The 18,978-nt window shown below is 43.9% G+C and overlaps 2 protein-coding genes across 5 annotated transcripts; both read left to right on the top strand.

The window, feature by feature from the left end:
* The first annotated feature begins 6,313 nt into the window (after positions 1–6,313).
* On the top strand, positions 6,314–14,243 carry LOC138208873 (SWI/SNF-related matrix-associated actin-dependent regulator of chromatin subfamily E member 1-like). Of its 4 annotated transcripts, none has more exons than XM_069167076.1 (11): positions 6,317–6,473; positions 7,222–7,308; positions 7,566–7,609; positions 7,850–7,954; positions 8,747–8,827; positions 9,160–9,291; positions 9,539–9,710; positions 11,712–11,884; positions 12,022–12,123; positions 12,583–12,847; positions 12,928–14,243. In XM_069167076.1, the coding sequence occupies exons 2-11, from the start codon at positions 7,302–7,304 to the stop codon at positions 13,131–13,133; spliced, it is 1,287 nt and encodes a 428-aa protein (XP_069023177.1). In that variant the 5' UTR covers positions 6,317–6,473; positions 7,222–7,301; the 3' UTR covers positions 13,134–14,243. The 4 variants fall into 4 exon arrangements, with proteins under 4 accessions (XP_069023180.1, XP_069023177.1, XP_069023179.1 ...); XM_069167078.1 differs by lacking the exon at positions 6,317–6,473 and adding an exon at positions 6,495–6,597; XM_069167077.1 differs by lacking the exon at positions 6,317–6,473 and adding an exon at positions 6,617–6,982.
* A 2,098-nt stretch (positions 14,244–16,341) lies between these two features.
* On the top strand, positions 16,342–18,978 carry ccr7 (chemokine (C-C motif) receptor 7). The gene is made up of 2 exons (XM_069167380.1): positions 16,342–16,479; positions 17,552–18,978. The coding sequence occupies exons 1-2, from the start codon at positions 16,464–16,466 to the stop codon at positions 18,628–18,630; spliced, it is 1,095 nt and encodes a 364-aa protein (XP_069023481.1). The 5' UTR covers positions 16,342–16,463; the 3' UTR covers positions 18,631–18,978.

Raw genomic sequence — 18,978 nt, 5'->3', positions numbered from 1 at the left:
ACACCACGGAGACCAAAGTGACAAGTGAGATTAGTCCCAAAATCGGTATCTCCGAGAGCCCAGAATAGCTTCGCCTCCTCAGCGGTGGTTCGCTGGTGCACCGCTGGCAGCCTGAAACTCTGCACGCTGCTGATAGGATAATCTGGTTTCTCCAGCTGGTGCTCTCGTGTCGGTGTGAATACGCTGCGACGTACTGGATTTCTCTCCAAACAGGCTGCTTGGCAGAACTTTGCTGGTGCTATTGATTGTGCCAAAATACGAAAAAAAAAACAACAACAAAAAAAAAACACGAAACAGAAAAAAAATGGCTTTTGCACTTTTTTTTGGGGGGGGGGGGGGGGGGGGGGGGGGGGGGGAGAGAGAGTTATTGTTTGTGATTGGATGCGGAGCAGTTGGCCTCAGCGAGGGTGAGGAGCAGCGTCTGTACTGTACGCGCCGCTGACGAAGGACTTCCGCGCGTGTCTTCAACGTGAATGTCGAAATACAAAAAGTAACATCAGCTTTGCGCCGTCGCTGCATCTGACCCGGCCGAACGTTTCCGGGCGGTCGGCGTTGTTCAACTTGCTGCCGTGACGTGTTTTTAATACACAATAATTCGAATGGTAGCAAAGCCACTTTTAGCTGACAGGAAGCTTCGAATCAGTCCCCCCCCAGGATTTCCAGAAGTGGTTTTTTTTTTGGTGATTTTTGTTGTCAAAGATGCTTAAATGCTTAAAAATTCTGATGTAATTTGCGGAGGTTTAAGTGATTTTGTTGCGTACAAAATTGCTGAAATTAGGAAAAGTAAAAAAAAAAAAAAAAAAAAAAAAGTCATTATGTAATCGCTTCTTTTGATACCAAGCATACTGCACATCACAGAAGTATTTTAGCTTCAATCTTTTTTTGAATTGTGGGGTTCAAAATTACAAAAGAAATCCTAAAAGTAACAGCTTTACAACAGTGTGACTGCATCATATCAATTCAACACATATCACAAGCAGAAGATCGAAGTGCAGTCTTTTATGATTTAGACGCGTGTTCAAGAAGTACTTCAACACGCAGTATTTCTCAATCCAATGATAAGACCATTATTTCCCGTTAACCCTGCGGCACTTCCTGTTTATCCGGTCAGGCAGCATGTGTTTGTTTTGATTAGTTAAGTTTTGTTGATATTTGTTTGGAAAGACTTACATTGTGCCCGAAACCTTCGGCAAAACTTCTAATTCTTGAATTCTTGCGTTCACAAATCGCGATTTCCTGCAGGGACCGTTCGCTTGGAGGACTCCGGTGTAGCAGTCAGCGATAAAAACAGTGATAAGCAGGAACTTCCACCAAAGTACAGTGCAGTAATATGAGATATGTTGAAAAGATAACGACAGATATCGACAGCTGCGGTCACACGTGGATTTTTGCCTCTTATTTCTTTCTCTATCTCCAACCCTCTTGATTTGACCTCAACATGAGTTAAGCTTTAAATATGACTTACTTGAGCCTAACCCACTGAAGAGTCTCATTCAGCTCCAAACGGAAATAACAGAAGTGCCATGAAAACTAGTATTAGTAGTAGTTATTCATTTTTGCACACTTTAAACAAATGAGAGAAGCATTTAAAATGAATTTGCATAAATGCTTGTATTTGGAAGTGTAAAGCAGTAAAAAAAAAAAAAAAAGAAATTACTTTTAGGTGTGAAAAGTAGTTGCTCTCCGAGTAATCTGGAAATAGCTGATAAAAAAAAAACCTGACCATTTTTTATCCCTTTTTCTCTGATGTATTTTCAGTACATCCTGAGGAAACATCCGAAGCATGTAATACACCCGTCAATCCACGAGAGGGACGCAGTGTCCGTGTCATGTTTTGCCGATACGACTGTACATAAAAGTGTATGTAGCCTTCCACTTCCCCTAATACGGAAGTGCCATAAAGTGTAATACCACCAAAGGCCATTAGGGGCTGGCTCCAAAAGGCTCCAACTCCATAGACTCCCATTCAACTTATCTCAATAAAATAAGAAGTCAATTCCTTCTTATTAGTTATCTCTGCAGTCAATCTGACAAGAATTCCATCACCAATAAGATTTTAGGCCTCTAAAAGTCAGCAAATTCGGGGGCGTGTCTGTTTGATTGACAGGCCTGCGGTGCAGTCAGGTTTCTGCTAACAGTGGGCGGGGCATAGTGTCCTCAGATTTCCAATGAGATCGAGTCAAGATTCACCGCTCGCTCCTCCACAGACTAGTGTTTACTACGTGGTTTTTGGTGTTTAAACCAAAGGTATCTTTTCACGGGGCAGAGCTAAACTTTACCCTCTAGTAGACAAACCAATCGGGTGTATTACATTCTTCGGTATAAAGCTGGGTTGGAGGAAAGTTTGCCGTTTTTTTTGTTTTTTTCTATGCTACACAACTCACTTATGAAACTGGAAGAAGAAGAAGAAAAAAAAAAAAAGACAATCAATTTCCCATAGATTCAACACCTCGTGGTCAAATGATCAAAAGTATTTTCTTTTTTTTCTTGTCTCTGTGTTGGCGTAGTTATTCTGTCGTAGATAAAGTCAGTCAGGTTTCCGCACGTTTTGTCCCCAGTGACCAATACAACTACACACTGCAAGGAATTTAATCTAATCACTGATAACCTTCGCTGGAAAACAGAGTTATGTCACCCGACGTGCAGCAAAAAAATAAACCAAAAAAAAAAACCCAGAAACGTATCCAAAGATAGTTCACCGAAACACAGACAGGTAGACGGAGGAGGTTACAGGCGGAGAATCAATGATACAGCTAAAAAAAAAAAAAAGGATCAAAAACCAAATACTGCAAGAATCCTTCCAAAGACGACGAGCACAGCAAACAAAGACGTCGATACTCGTTCAGTGAACTGCATGCGCACAAAGACCATTCCAGCAGGACCCTATCTATATAATTCATCAACTCGTGAAGTGCGACTTGAACACATCCAAAACACGTTTCTCTGTTAAAACAGTTGTAATCTTCGAGAGAGAGAGAGAGAGAGAGAGAGAGAGAGACACGGCAAACGGTTCAGGCTTTTGATTTCTGTGAAGCCCTTCTAACTACATAAACGGTGTATTTAAGCTCGTAGTAAGTTGCTTGATCTCTAACTTTGCTGTACTGAACTGTAATTGCGTTTCTCGAGAGTAGACCGTTTCCCTGTTTGCGTTTGATATTATCTGTCGATGTGTAGAAGATATGAAGTAACGTTTGCATGCATACCAATGGACTGGGCTCGGAAACAGCTGAGGTCTCGTGTTATCTCGTCCCGAACAGGACCGCTATACTCAAACACTGAAGTGATCGGAGAGCTGAAATATAGTTTCAATCAATGAAATGATCATTTACATTGCAAATGTTTACCTGATGAAAATGTACACATTGTAATACATTGATTAAAACACTTTAGAAACTACAGTGCAGCTGGTGTTATTATTAGCAGCAGGAGTACTGAATGAACAGATTTCGGTACCGGCGTGTATTATTGAATATTAATGCGGTATTGGAGTGTTAAAGATATATTTTTTTCAAAGGTGTTTTTAAAAAAACAAAAAAAATGTTTAATTGAAGCGTTCCTGCTAAGTTACGCTTGTATAACACAACCTACAAAAATGTACCATAAAAGACCGAGTCACTTCTGACAGATTATTTTAGATCTATTTTTAAATCAATTTGATATGCATAATAAAAGCTTGTCCACATCATCACACTGCTTCACCTAATTTTTTTTCACGTTCAACGTTTCAAGAGGGGGCGGAGCTTCACCGTGCGAGATCTCAGAAGGCGTGTCAGGTCGGCAGACACCAGGTGGGTTTTTCTTTGACGTCGGCGCTGTGTTGTTGTGTCACCGTGAATTCGTCCCCCAGAGTCAGACCGTCAACGCCGAGTTCTACTGGGAACTTCTGAGGCGTCTGAGGGGAAAACGTTCGCCGTAAAACCACCTGAAGTGTGGCGCCATGGCAACGAGGTTCCCCAACATGAAACGCACGTCGAAAACACACGTTTCTTGCCCTCGACAACACAGTCGAAGCTCCCCACCACCTCAGATTTGACTCCCTGCAACTAGTTCCCCAATAATTTGTCACAAAATTTGACGTGTACTCACTCCCTCTTTTAATTGTCAGTTTTAGAGGCCGATTTTTTTTGAGTATTTGACTTTTATTTGATCTAATCTCGCATATAATATATCCTTTTTTCTTTTTAAACAACTTTACAAACCTTTTTGGTTAAAAGTTATATTTACTTGCTTAGGTTTAATTTTCTGCAAAATATTTTGGTCTCGAAATATCACGGCTATCTAAATTTGTGACGTTGTCTCAAATGCTTACTCATATAACGTAGTTATGATTTAAATGTTTATTAATTTATCTATTATATATATTTTTTTAAATGTCCGCATCGGTCAGGCTCTTCTCGTTGTAGCTGTAGCGATGTAAAAACAAAACAAAAAAAGGAGCGGTCATGTTTGACTTTACTGAATGCTTACATGCGATTTTTGTTAGATAAGTGACGTGCAGCAGAATCCACCTTTGAGCTCCAAATCAGCAGAAAGCAGTGATAGACACTGCTGCCAAAATGAAACAGGAAACGAGCCTTTGAATGAAAGGTTGCAGGTGCACCAGGATGCACTTCACAAACATCTCGAGTTACAAGGATCAACATGTGTCAGCGGTGCTTGTTTTTTTTTTTTTTTTCTTTTCTATCAAAGGTTGAAAAAAAAAAAAAAAAAAAAAAAAAAGGTCAAAGTGTTTTTCTCCGGATCAAACGCAGAAATCAAAACATTTTCAGTGGACTTTTGTGAATTTATGAAAGCAGCCAAGTGAAGCGGGACGATTTCACAGATTCACGCACGAATGTTGAAGCCTTTTTTTTCACACCGAAATCCAACACTGTATGCCCCCCTCCCTCCTCGAGCCTGGCGTAAAAAGCTGACAGGTTAATGCTAATACTCACGGCAGATTGTACGAGGAATACCTCTGGAAAGATACATCATAATAATCTGACTGCTGAAGCTTCTAAAAATATCCCCACCATTCACCACCAGAGCAAACTTTCAAGTCTGCTTAGTTCCACTGCCTGAGTCTATTTTGGAGAGCTCGACAAGGCTTAAGAAGCGGGGTCTGGATCTGAGCTCGGAGAGCAGCTTTACCGGGTTTTCCTCTGATTAATTCAAAATGTCACGGGCCCTGTTCTGCCCCCTCCCCTCCCCTTCCTTCCCCCCCGGGCATCCACAGCTGTGCCTGGGAGGCCCCATGCGCGAGCGTCCACAGTAGTTTACGGGAGGCATGTGACCTCCCACCCCTCTTACCTCCAGACGTACTCCGCCTGCAGGTGTCCGACAAGGTCTTCCCCCCCGCCCCGCCCCGCCCCCGGCTCGCCTCGTGCGGAATCCGCTCCCCCCCGGTCCCGTCCCGGTAGCGGCTTTCCGTTTTGCCATCTCGTGGCGAATGAAAAGGAGGTGAAGCGCCACACCTGGAGGCGAGATCACAACAGTGTCTGAATGCATATTGCGCAGCGTGCAGGTCAAGCAGAAAGAGACTAAGCTCTCAAGTGTGCAGTGTAAACAAGACAGAAACGGGGGTCACAATGAACACAACCAATTAACAAATCCAAAACAAGGAGTATTCGGGTTGAATGGACAGAGATGTAGGCTAAATCCCGCCGGCTTTGGGTTGTTATCTTTGGGGAACACACTATTACAACTACTGACCTGAGCGGCTCTCGGACAATGTGAACAAGAATGCAAAGTATTTCAGTTCTAACAACACGGCCGGCAGTGAAAAGGGGGCAAACCCTCGTTTTCTCAACAGTTTTATCGCCCGTGAAGCGTCCATAATGCAATTTACGGGTAACGGTGACATAATAAATAATTCCACCTTCTTTTAATAATATAATCTGAGCGTTTCACCCCTTTGTTGTAGAAATGAATGGGTCCAGAGTTGCAGAACATTTAGCACAAGCTTTTCGACGGTGATGCTGATGTATTTTATTTTATTTTTTTTCTCAGGGTGACCAATGTAGGCCAACTTTTTTTTTTTTTTTTTTTTCTGCACGTGCACACCTTGCAGATTTAAAAATAAATAAATAAATTAAAAAAAAAAAATAAAGCTCGTTTCACGAGTCATATGTCTTTGCTGTCTTGAAGAAATGAGTGACAGCTTGCAGCAGCAGACGAAAGGGGCGATGAGCAGCTGAGCAGCAGCCCACGAGACACAGCTGTAATAAGGAGGAGGAGGGTGGAGGAGGTGGAGGAGGAGGTGGAGGGAGGGGGGGGGTGCAGTTCTGGAAGATTCTGCAGGAATCATATGAGTGGACCCCGTTTCATTGGTTTATTGTGGGGGGGGGGGGGGGACTCCAGAACTAGCTGTGTTTAGCCTCTCCTCCTCCTCCCTCCTCCTCCCACCTCCTCCTCCTCCTCCTCCTCACCCCCACCGTATCAAAAGACGTTACCCTCCGTGGTGGGGGGACTCAGACTCAAAACAAATCTGAAGGGTGAGTTTTTTTTGGTTTTTTTTTTCCCTTCTCGGCCATCACTTCATCGTAACATCATAAATAACGTGTGATTTAAACCTCCGTCTCTCTCGACGTTGTCGCCGCCTGCTCATAAAATCTCGAGGTGTCATTTTCTCTTTTTTTTCCTTCAGCTAGCTTCGGCTAACAGGCGAGCTAACCGTTATTTTTATTTATTTATTTTTGTGTGCACGTTATTTAAACCCTCTCTCTCTCTCTCTCTCTCTCTCTCCAAAAACCAAAACAAACGCCGATGAGGGTATTTTGCCGCGATAACGTTGTCATTAAGCGCAATTTCAAAGCCGGCTCGCGCTCGTTGACTTGTTATTTTTTTATTTGTTTGTTTGTTTGTTGTTGTTGCTACCCGGCTAGTGGCTAACGTTAGCTTCGGTAGCTAAACTCGTCCGTTTTTTTGGTTAAAAAAAACGCGGAAGACTCGTCTGTTAAATCACCTCGTTGTCTCATCCGCTTTGTTACAGATTAAGAAGCAGGTAACGCAACCCTGATCTTTTTTTTTTTGCTCATATATATATATATATATATATATATATAGAACCGGGAGCTAGCGGCGATGCTAACCAGCGTTAGCCTGCCTTGTTGTCTGAACGATCACCATCTTTTTTCCTCTTTTTATTCTTTGTGTGCTTTTTTTTTTTTTGCGTTTGAACCTGCGCGTCCGACACATCTGTGCATGAAATGCTGTGCAGCTCTGAACATGTGTGTGTTGCAGCTCCGATGACGGGATCAGAGTGACACCACCTCCTCCCACCTCCTCCTTCCTCCTTCCTCCTCCTCCTCCCTGCAGAAAAAATGTCAAGTAAGGTGTTTTTTTTTGTAAAGCCGGCTAATTGTGATGCTAAAGCTCTTTGTAGGTGATGACTCATAAAAGAAAAAAAAAATGCATATTTAAACACAACAGACCTGCTTATATAACCCCAAACGTGTCTAATTTGTCATTCACAGATAGTTCCCGGGGTGTTTCGTGATTTGTTTTTCCTGTATTTTGGGGTGTTTGAGATGAATTATTATTATTAAATGATCTGCAGCTGATGTTTCATTTTCCATTCACAACAGAGAGACCATCCTACGCCCCCCCTCCTCCGCCTGCCCCTACAACTGTAAGTAATCCCACCACAGATGATCTGATGTTGACGTTAATGCTTCTTCGAATGTATATATATATAGATTTTTTTTTTGTGCAACTTTCTCTATATTGCATTTTCTCAGCTTCTTTCATTCGTTTCTTTATTTTTAATTATTTATTTTTTTTGCTCTTGGGCTATTACCGCCCTCCTCCTCCTCCTTCTTATTTCACGTCTTTTCTCATTTGTGTTTTCTGCCTCATCTGTTTCCATCAGCAAATGCCCAACACTGCCGGGTTTGTGGGGTACAACCCGTACAGCCATCTGGCCTACAACAACTACCGACTGGGTGGGAGCCAAAGCAGCAACAGTCGGGTAACGGTAGGTGTATTAACACGGGAGGACAACGAGGTGACTGGAAATATAAAAGGCAGAAATCAAACACATCTGCGGAAGCCCGTGCGAGCGAGCGTTTCACGAGACGGACCTTTTTGCTTTGTTCGGAGCGGTTCTGCTTTCCCACTGTTCAAAAAAGAAAAGAAAAGAGAAAAAAAAAAAAAAAAAAAAAAAAAGCACGTGCTGCAGAATAGTCGGTGTGAGAAAAGCCGAGCTCATCCCATTTACCGCGACCGAATCTAAAAATGCACATCATTCCCAAACTCCCTCAGACCGGCCCGAGAGTCCCATCTGTGTCTATTCAAATACCACCTGCCTGCTCAAAAGTCTGCATTTCTGACAGCCATGTTGAGTAACCCATGCCATCAGCGTTGCCATGGCGCTACGGACTCGCCTCCCGGCACGGCTCTGGCTGCCGAGCAGTAATTTAGTCGCTGCGTGCAAGCTGTGGTTGGCTGACTCTGATAATGGCATTATGTGTCGCAGTGGGCAAATCTCCGCTTAAGTGAGATTTTTTTTTTTTTTTTTTTCCACAGTCAGTGTTATTCTTTTGTACCCCTGTGCTGTTCCTGACTTGTTTAGGGGCCTCATTAATTAAATTAACTGAAGTGATAAGAAACTACACTTTGATGCATCTTGTATTTGAGTCCAAGTTTGATTTGACCTGCGGTTGGTTTCTCAAGCCTCAGCCTGGCTCAGTAATAAGTGTTTAAATGGTTTCCTGGTCACCCAGGAGCAGCTGTGACTTCTTTCTTTCTTTCTTTCTTTCTTTCCCAGAATTCCTCTGGAATAAATATCCCAAAGCCACCCAAGCCGCCCGATAAGCCCCTGATGCCGTACATGAGATACAGTCGAAAGGTAGGTACGCTGCGAGAAATTGCTGCCATCGTGTGCTCTGCTGGAAGACGGCGATGCTTTGATCATATTCTGTAAACTCAGTAGCAAGTAAGATGTACATTTTGTTTTTCCAAAGCTAGTGGCTGTTTACGGAGGTAGGTGTGAAGTCACAATAAGCCAGGTATTTAGCTCAGAGTGTCAACGTCGCTGGTAGTGGGATTTTGTCCACTTGGAGATGGAGTTTAAAGCACACGGCCTCCTCTGGTTTGTGACCTCTCTGCAAAGAGATAACCTTCGTAAAGCCCCTCCAACCCAACCCAACCCCAACACCCATGTCTGGTTCTCATCACCAGGTTTGGGATCAAGTAAAAGCCTCCAATCCTGATCTGAAGCTATGGGAAATTGGGAAGATAATCGGTGGCATGTGGAGGGACCTCACTGATGAGGAGAAACAGGATTATTTGAATGACTATGAAGCAGAGAAGGTTGGTTGTTTTACAAGGGGGTGTTTCATGGTTGGTTGTTGTTGTTTTTTCTTCTGATGGGGCGACCAGTCCCCCGAAACAGTTTGTGGGACCCTCCAGTCATCATTCCTTTCCCGAGTAAACCCCTCCTTCGCCTGTTTTGTTGTCCCCCCCCTCCCCCCCGTTGATAGAAACAAGGGTCCAACATGTTGTGCCTGCTTGCCTTCTCCGTTTTCCCTCGTCATTCCCGTCATCTTCTCCGCCGCAGATTGAGTACAACGAGAGCATGAAGGCCTACCACAACTCGCCGGCCTACCTGGCCTACGTCAACGCAAAGAGCCGGGCCGAGGCGGCCCTGGAGGAGGAGAGCCGCCAGAGGCAGTCCCGGCTGGACAAGGGCGAGCCGTACATGAGCATCCAGCCGGCGGAGGACCCAGACGGTGAGGCCGCTTCGGCTCAAACGCTTTGTCTCCCAAAGTTTGGAGCACAGCGACGACAGCTGTAATTATTGTTCGCGCGACCACACAGAGCTGCCGGTCCGCACACCCAGAGGACGTGTTATCTTTTTCCCTCCTCCACTGCTACAGCCATCCACACTGCCGGTAATGCTACCTTTTGAAAAAAAAAAAAAAAAAAAAAAAAAAAGCCCTTTCTGCTTTTTGAGGTTGCAAAAGCGGGACAAAAATTCTTGCCTTTTGTTTTGCGCCAGTGTTTGGATTTCGTAGATATTCTTGGCATCGGTTTTTAGGCATAATTGCAAAATTTACATTCTTTTCTCTGTTGTTTTAAACGACTGACGCACACACACACACACACACTGACACACAAACCAGAAGAAGACGTCTGAGTTACACCCACCTCGAGGAAATGATGCTTGTCTGGGGTCTGGCTGGGTTACAGTGGAAAGATAATGATGTACAGGAAAACTGCAGATAAAACAGTTGCTATTTAGAAACAGCCCAAACCATAAAAATGTCAAAGCTGCTATCCCAGCGGGTTCTGTTCTCAACAGACGGCACGTACGGCAATAATTAAACAAGATTTAACTCTCCGGGTGGCTGCGTGCTCGGAGATTGAGCTATATTAACAAAGAAATTCTCCTCTCAGACACGAGGTCGCATCGAAACAGCTCGCAGAGGCAGAGAGTACAAAGAAAAACGGTGGATTTATTAGGAACCAGGGATATTATCTTCAGCAGAATTCAACAGAAAAACAAATGTAATCGGGATAATCTTCCGCTTTAAGGAGTTGCTGTGGTTTTCCTTTACATGTGTAAATGCATAATAACCCGAAACAGCGTTACGCATGATAAAACACACCCGGCGAGACAGATTTGTCAAACCTTCTGAATGTAATCCTCTCCTCAACTGTTTCCTGTTGTGGTGTCAGAGCACCTGTGTGAACACATCTGAAAGTTTCAACATGGCAGAGGGAGATTCATTTCTGCTCTGTGAAAAGTTTCCACGCACACACACAGGTGATACCCAGAGAGCAAAGCCACAAAGGAGCGCTATGTTTAGTACATACAGAGGGAGGATTATGGTTTATTATGTGTGTGTGTGTGTGTATGCATGTATATATATATATTTTTTTTATTATTATTTTTTTACATAGTCCAACATTTGGCCTGTTGTTAATTTGTTCAAATTAAATGCTGTGCAACCCAAATAATTTACTTTCAAATTTAGCCAACAAGACCTACCGGTGACGTTTCTTGTTGGTTTCCACGCGGTCGAGCTATTTTTCTAGCGCTGTCGGTTTGGTTTTGATTTCTAATGAAACGACTCGAGCACAGCTGTATACAGATGTCGGTCTCGCAAATTTCGGGCAGATCTAAAACTGCAAACACCAGCAAAGCTTCTTCTGACAGCGCCGGAGTTTCTGCATTTTTTTTTTTTTTTTTTTTATCCTGAATGCAATTAAACGCCAATAAGAGAAGAAATAAAAAGTCTTAATCTGACTCCATCTGGACTGAATTTTTCATCACCGCAGCGTGCGGAAACCGTAACCGGGGCCGTTTGTTGTCTTTAAGGCTCAGTGTTTGGGCTTTTTACCTTCCTGCGTCATCATCCTGTATTTGAATGAAAAAAAAAAAGAAGAAGGACGTAAACATTTAAAACAAAGAGGAATTTGCTGATGAATGAAAATTGCAGACTTCGTCTTCAAACATCTGTCCGCGCACACGAGGGGTTGTAATTAACCGCCTGTCCCATTTACCCAACAATAACGTCCCCGCTCTGCTTAAAGTTGTGCTTTTACATAATGCCGTATACTTAACTCTGTATAAATATTGAGCATTACGCTCCTCCTGTTTACAGGTTCTTCTTACAGAAGGATTTGCGTGATTATGTTTGGCTTTAGGTCGCTGGAGCCTCAGACCGTGAAACTCTATTATACAACTACGTTTCTCAACTGGGATGTGACATTTTGTTGGTCTTCAGATTACGACGACGGCTTTTCTATAAAGCACTCAGCTGCAGCTCGTTTCCAACGCAACCACCGCCTGATCAGCGAGATCCTCAGCGAGAGCGTCGTCCCGGACGTGCGCTCCGTCGTGACCACCGCTCGCATGCAGGTCCTCAAACGCCAGGTCCAGTCTCTGATGGTACATCAGGTAGGCTCACGTCGCCATCTTTTTCAAAACGCCACATCACGGACCGCTTTCTGACTTTGATAGCTTTGTCGTCGTTTTTTTTTTTTTACTGCCTTTTTTTGGTAATAACTGTGGTGCCTGTGTGTCTCGTATCGCAGAGAAAATTGGAGGCAGAGTTGCTTCAGATTGAAGACCGCCACCAGGACAAGAAAAGAAAATTCATCGAAGCCACAGAGTCGTTCACAAACGAGCTCAAACGGGTACGGCGTTTTATTTATTTATTTTTTTTCACGTCGAGTTCGGTCATTGCTCACTTGCACGCGAGCTTCATTTTTGCATGAAGTGTGCAGCCCTGTTTGCGCGCCAGCCTCCCGTCTGCCTCGCAGCCACCAGCTGCGGCTAACTCCGTCCACATGTTCTGGCAATCATATAGCTGTCATCATTTACGATTTGTAGCCGTCATAACTGTTGTTGTGAGAAGCAGCTGTGCAGTTCAACGCAATGTCCAGTGTTTACAACAGGCGGCGCCATTTAGCCTCCGCAGAGCCTCCGTTCACTGACTTGACAGATATTTTCAAGACTGAACATATTGGAGTAAAAAAAAAGAAAAATGAAAAGCTGCTCATTCAGTTGGATTATTTAATTTTTTTTTTTTTTTTTTGTAATTTCAGAATTTGTTTTGAACCTGAAGTTTGTAAGTGTAAGTTTTTTGTTTCTAGTTGTGCTGCATGAAGGTGGAGGTGGACATGGAGAAGATTTCTTCAGAGATCGCTGCAGCAGAAGAGGCAGCCCGCAAACGGATGGCAGAGCGAGACAAGGATGTCGGGGACCGAGGCTCGCGGGAGGCCCCCACCTGCGTGTTGGCGGAGGAAGACAAACACATTTGTGCAACGCACGGCAGCAAGCCCCAGCCAGCCGGTGCCGGGGAGAGTAGCAACAAGGAGGGCGAGGACGCCGAGCCCGCCGCCGCCGCCGAAGCACCAGGTGAGACACACCGGCGTGCGTTCGTGTGCTCGTCGGCCTCCCCGCGCCGTTTTGTGATTTTCTCGTTCGTTCCGATTCAGGGAAGCCGAAGGCCTCGGAGGAGCCCGAGGCTCAGCCGGGCAGCGAGGAGGGGGCGTCCGAGGACAAGGAGAGCGTCCCAGAGGGAGCCATGGAGGAGGGAACCAGCGACAGCAACACGGGCTCGGAGACCACCTCGGCTCAGACGGAGGACGCCGCGACCAGCGAGCCGTCGGAGGGGCCCGGCCGGGCCAGAGCGCCGCACTGAGCCCGACGCCGGGACTGTCTGTGAGCTGCGCCCGCGCGGCTGTCATATTTTCAGGCCTTTCCGACATCATCCTCCGATTTCAGATATATTGCACAGAATCATCTCAGATTGTCAAAGAGCGTTCGGATGGGCTCAATGTTTAACAAAGCCGGAGGCCGAGACGACCTTTCAGCAGAGTTTTTGAACCCAGACACAAAAAAAAAAAAAAAAAAGCACTTAAAGCCGACAAAGCAATGATCCTGTCTAAAAATCGATGGCTGCTAATGTGTGCCACAACAAATCATGTGAAAGCACTATATTCTCTCCACGGGCCGCATTTTGCCATTTGGAAGAACCCATACAGGCCCCGTTCAGCACATATTGATGCATATCTCTCGCACTATGTTTGGCCGATGCCAGATCGCCAGGCAACTACATGAGAAAAAATAAAAAAAATAAAAAAAATACCCGTCACACGCAAAAAACAAACATTGCTCAGTGTTATATTTAACTCTGTCCTTTGTATTGTAGTGTCATTGTTGCTTTTATTGTTATTTTTGCATGTTGCAATTCTTTAAAATAAGTTGGCATACTTGTGAAGAGTGAAGCTCAGTGACCATCTCCTCGGCGGGAGAATATTTGTTTACTCTCTGTATCAGTATTACAGTGACAGTATTGTCTCAGGAGTTTGTAGTTTTTAGTAGTAGTTATTTTTGTTATTTATTATCAGCATTTTTATTTTATTTTTTTTAATCATACTTGTGTATTGGTTGCCCTGGGCCCGGCCCAGTCCACCCAGGGAAGTATATCACGTGATCATCAAATGCTGTACAATGCTCGACTACCAGTGTTCTCAAGTTTGCTAGCTGTCAATCAAATCAAAAGCAGTACGCTTAGAACATTTCTGTGTTATGATCAATATTGCCGTTTTCAGCAGAAAACATTTTAAATGTACCGTAAGTGTGTACACAGTGTAACGAGGTTTTGCTTAAACATGGATTTTCATGTTGTCGTAAAAAAAAAAAAAAAACAGCTTGACGAACAGTCATATACATGCAGTCTTAAAATGAATTTCTTTTTTTGCATATTTATACCAATAAACTTTTCTACCATAAAAAAAAAGAAGAAAAAGTTTTCACTTTGATTGTCGGTGATTATCCTTCAGTAGAAGATTATAGAAATGTATAATAACTACGAACACGGAGGGCTGTCACGATCAGGACTTTTCAGTTGACAATTATTGTCATGAAAACAATAATGGGTCTTTTTCCTCTTCATTTTATGCCACTATTACATGAAAAGGTCAACCATGGTTTAATAATAAACCTTAGGAAGAAGAAGTCTTCATTTGAACACTGAACCTCTGCAAACCAAAATTTGATATACAAAGCCTATGAGTGAAATATATATTTACTCTATAAGCATGGAGGTCTGTCACGATCATGATTTTTCCGTTGACATAGAAAGAGTAATTGTCTTTTTTTTCTTCGTAGCATATAGTTAAAAAATGCGCCTCACAAAGGAGTCTTCATTGAAGAATTGAAATAAATAAACAAAAATGACATTGCCGTTTGCCTTTTAGACTTTGTAAACAAACATTTCTCGGGGAAGACATGACATAAACAACAACCTAAAACATAAGAAGCCTATTATTGAAATACACAACGAAATTACGGACTAACGACAGGCACCAGAAATCAGAATAAAAATCCTTTTGGTGGTGACAATTCTCCACTTTACCAATAACCCCCCCCACCACACACACACACCTCCTCCTCCCACCAGCAGCAGCAGCAAGCAGCAGAAAAGTGAACCAGTCAAACACCACGTGGCAGAAAACAAAATCCCACATTTCTCTTCCGTTTCATCCAGATCAATGCAAACAATTCGAGGCAATTATGCAAAAGTAATTCGCCGTCAGCTCAAACAGACGCGATCGGGTGATGAAGTATTACTTTTTGCCTTTAAGGCACACAAACGTGCACGAAGTGACAGGTCGCTGCAAGAACCGTTCGTCGCACATCAAACCTCCACGTTTGCGGCGTACAGGGTGCTCGCGCACAGCATGTTTGTCCTTTTGCACAGTACAGGTAAGGGGAAGTGGGTAAGATGAGAGGGAATTGTTCTGATTTCCTGTTTTGAGTGCAGAACTAGCAGCGCTCCTCCCGAGCGTGCAGCAAACATCAGCTTCAGGTTTCAGGAGGAACGTCACCAGACCAGATGAGTTTTTTTTTTTTAACTGCGTCTGTCTGCTTTTTTTTTTTTTTTTTTTTTTTTGGATTGCCTCAGATGGAGGTGTGATGATCACATTTTTGATAGTGCTTTAGTTGTAAAGTGAAAGAAGTGCCTTTGCACTAAGACCGATAATTTTTTTTTTTTTTTTTGTGCCTGTGCGGTTGGCGCTGCCTTCAAGTGAAAGTACCAAAACCGCAACCACAGAGATACAGGTGTGCAGGAGACTGCAGAGCTCTATGAAGACAGGGGAGATAAGAAGGGGAGGGGGAGGGCGAGGGGGAGGGAGGGTTTTGGTTAGCTCTGCAGAGGTCCTCGTCTGCCGTCCAGGCCAACAACGACTGAGTGGTGTAGCAGCACAAAAAAAAAAAAAACCACACAGCAAGTGAACAACTCACAGTAAGAACAAAACCTTCCACTAAAAGCCGTATATATATTTTAAAGTCTGTGACGCTTCGATCGATCGTAGCGACACTATCGAAGACCAGTTTTCCCTGAAATAGCTCATTTGCATGCTCGATGCTACTTCTCAGTTTGTCCACTTTCATGGAAACATGATTCATGGTGTTTAACAACAACTGAAAACTGATCAAAACCACCAAAACTTTCATAAATAACATCTTTAAAAAAAAGACTAAAAAAAAAAAAACCTGCTGTATATTTGCTTGTGCATAGAGGGAATGCCATAATCCTTCAAAACAGAGACGGATAATAAAGGAATTTGAAACTAACAACAGGAAGCGGTTATGTGTTTATGTATTTTTTCAACTTAGTGGTCAGTCTGTATCTTTCTTGAGTTCAAACACAAACATGTAACGTCGGACACCACCGGAGTCTGAACTGATCTAATGTACATATTTTAATTGCGTGGTGTATTCTACGCAGAAGTAATTGAAAGAAGTAATTTTTTTTTTTTTTTTAATCCGTATTTCTTTTATTTAAGTTTGAGTTTGTGGCGCTCCGAGTTCGTCACGTGATGTTCGAGGGCCAAGGAACAAAAAGGGTTTCGGTGAGTTTTTTTTCCCCTTCATTTCAACAAAGGGAAATCACCATCAAACGCTGGCATTCATCTCATCTGAGCTCGGTGGCTTTACCTGCAGTGAACTCCTCGGAGGCAACATGACAGCTGTCAACGGTAAGTAACTTATCAGGTTTTAACAAAGATGCCTTTAAAAGGAGGATGTTTGTGATGTGGTGAATGAAAGCACAATTTAAAAGAACATTAAAAAAAATTATTGTGCTTAACAAAAATTTTAATGTAATTTTTGTTGTTGTTGTTTAAAAAAAAAAAAAAAAAAGCAGTGTGTCTACTAGAGAGGGATAACACGGTCCAATACTCCTATTACTGCACGTTTAAAATTCACATGGAAGTGAGATTATTTCATTACAGTGTTTGTCAAAAGTGTCTCGTCTTTTAAAGACTGAAAGTCAGACACCGGGGACGGCGCATGCCGTGGCCACGCAGACGTGTCCTGTGAGGTGCTCCGCGTGTATTTTTAAACCAACGTGTCTCAAGACATTTATCAGCCAACGATGTATTTGAAGTAACTCAACTCTACCGACCACAATCGCCGCTGAAAACCAGAATAATAGCAATGGCGGCATTTTAAACACTGTTAAACAATTGTAAGTGAGATCGAACAAACACGATCGATAAAAGTTCTCTGCCTGATAGTGCAGCCTATGCCGACATGTAATAAATTATATTTGTAAGGAGGCAGTCGGTGACTGCATGCTTTATGACTCATTACTACAGCTGAGCTTGTTTTATAAAGAATAAGGAACTGAGTCCCTTTTTCAATGAGCACATTTTCCACCAGCCAGACAGGAAGTCTCACCAATCATATAAAAAAAAAAATAATAATAATTATAATAATAATTTTTTTAAAAATGAGCACATAGTAAAACAGCCACCTGATTACAGTTCAGATGAAGGACTTCTAAAATTAAAATTTTTAGTTGCCAACGAGACCCGGTAGCGCCTCCTAGAGCCCAAAGAGAGGATGGCAGGATACTGCTTAGGTCAGGTGGTTTCGGGGCTTTACCAACTACTTTGCTTGCCATTGACACAATCCTGGAGAGTCGGTTCTCAGATCTACAACTTTGTACAACCCCGTTAAAAATGTCAATAAAAGGAGAATGCAATGATTTGCTAATCATGCAAACCCATATTTAAAGTGCTCGCTTTTATCCGCTTCTGATTACAGTCATGATCGTCTTGGAGAAAGATGCAGAAAATGTGACCATCATGAACTACTCGGATTACGCCTATAACTTCTCCAGCTTCGATTACGACGGCTTTCCCGAACTGTGCTTGAAAGAACCCAACCGCCAGTTCCGCCTCTGGTTCATGTCGACCTTCTACACCATCATCTGCCTGCTGGGGCTGGCGGGAAACCTGCTGGTCATCCTCACCGTCTTCCACTTCAAGCGGCTCAGGACCATGACGGACGTTTACCTGCTCAACTTGTCCTTCGCCGACCTGCTCCTCGCCCTGTCGCTCCCCTTCTGGGCGGCCAACTCCATGGCGAAGTGGATGCTGGGCCTGATGCTGTGCAAGGCCATCCACACGGTTTACAAAGTCAGCTTCTACAGCAGCATGTTCCTGCTCTCCTTCATCAGCGTGGACCGCTACTTCGCCATCTCCAAAGCCATCTCCGCTCACCGCCACCGCTCCGAAGCGGTGTTCGTCAGCAAGGTGTCGTCCGCCGTCATCTGGGTGATGGCGCTGGTCTTTTCCATACCGGAAATGGTGTACACCAACTTAAACAACAACACCTGCACGCCCTTTTCCAGCTCTTCGGACCCGCTCCGGGTCGGCATCCAGGTGAGCCAGATCGTCTTGGCGTTCATCGTCCCCCTCCTCATCATGACCTTCTGTTACAGCAGCATCGGCTACACCCTCTGCCAGGCTCGCGGCTTCGAGCGGAACAAGGCCATCAAGGTCATCCTTGCCGTGGTCGCCGTCTTCCTGGTCTGCCAGATGCCGTACAACGTGGTCCTGTTTTGGACCACGATTGTCACCGCGAAAGGAGGAACCGAGGACTGCAGCTACGAGAACAATCTCCTGTACGCCACCGACATCACCCAGTGCGTGGCCTTCTTGAGGTGCTGCCTGAACCCCTTCGTCTACGGCTTCATCGGCGTGAAGTTTCGCCACGACCTCATGAAGCTGCTGAAGGACTTGGGCTGCCTGAGTCAGCAGAGGTTCTTCAAGTACACCTGCGGCAGGAGGAGGAGCTCGGCGGCCACCGACACTGAGACCACCACCACGTTCTCCCCGTAGAGCCAGTTCAGCGTGGACGATCCGTCCTCCCGGACCACACGCCGGACGTACGTCTCAGATAAAGGACACATTTCATATGTACATAGCCGAGGTCATCACATACACGGAAAGTTGGGTGGTTTTGCCATTTTTGTCTCTTTGTTTTTACTCATTAAATGGAAACTTTGGGTTTTTTTTTTTTTTTTTTGCATATGTACAGTATTTCGACGACTTCTTGGTGTTCTACTGTCTGTTAATCAAACATATACAAACATTGAACTCTTCGGAAATGTTTATTTGTTCTTTTCTGCATTGTGTTATTTGCAATATTGTACGATATAAAAAAAAGATTAAATTGACTGAAACACA

Source organism: Embiotoca jacksoni, unplaced genomic scaffold (assembly GCF_022577435.1).
Source record: "Embiotoca jacksoni isolate LCO1_2020_lvr unplaced genomic scaffold, fEmbJac1.0.p SCAF_4, whole genome shotgun sequence".
NCBI classification, from domain to species: domain Eukaryota; kingdom Metazoa; phylum Chordata; class Actinopteri; family Embiotocidae; genus Embiotoca; species Embiotoca jacksoni.
This window is presented reverse-complemented; position numbering and strand designations above follow the sequence as displayed.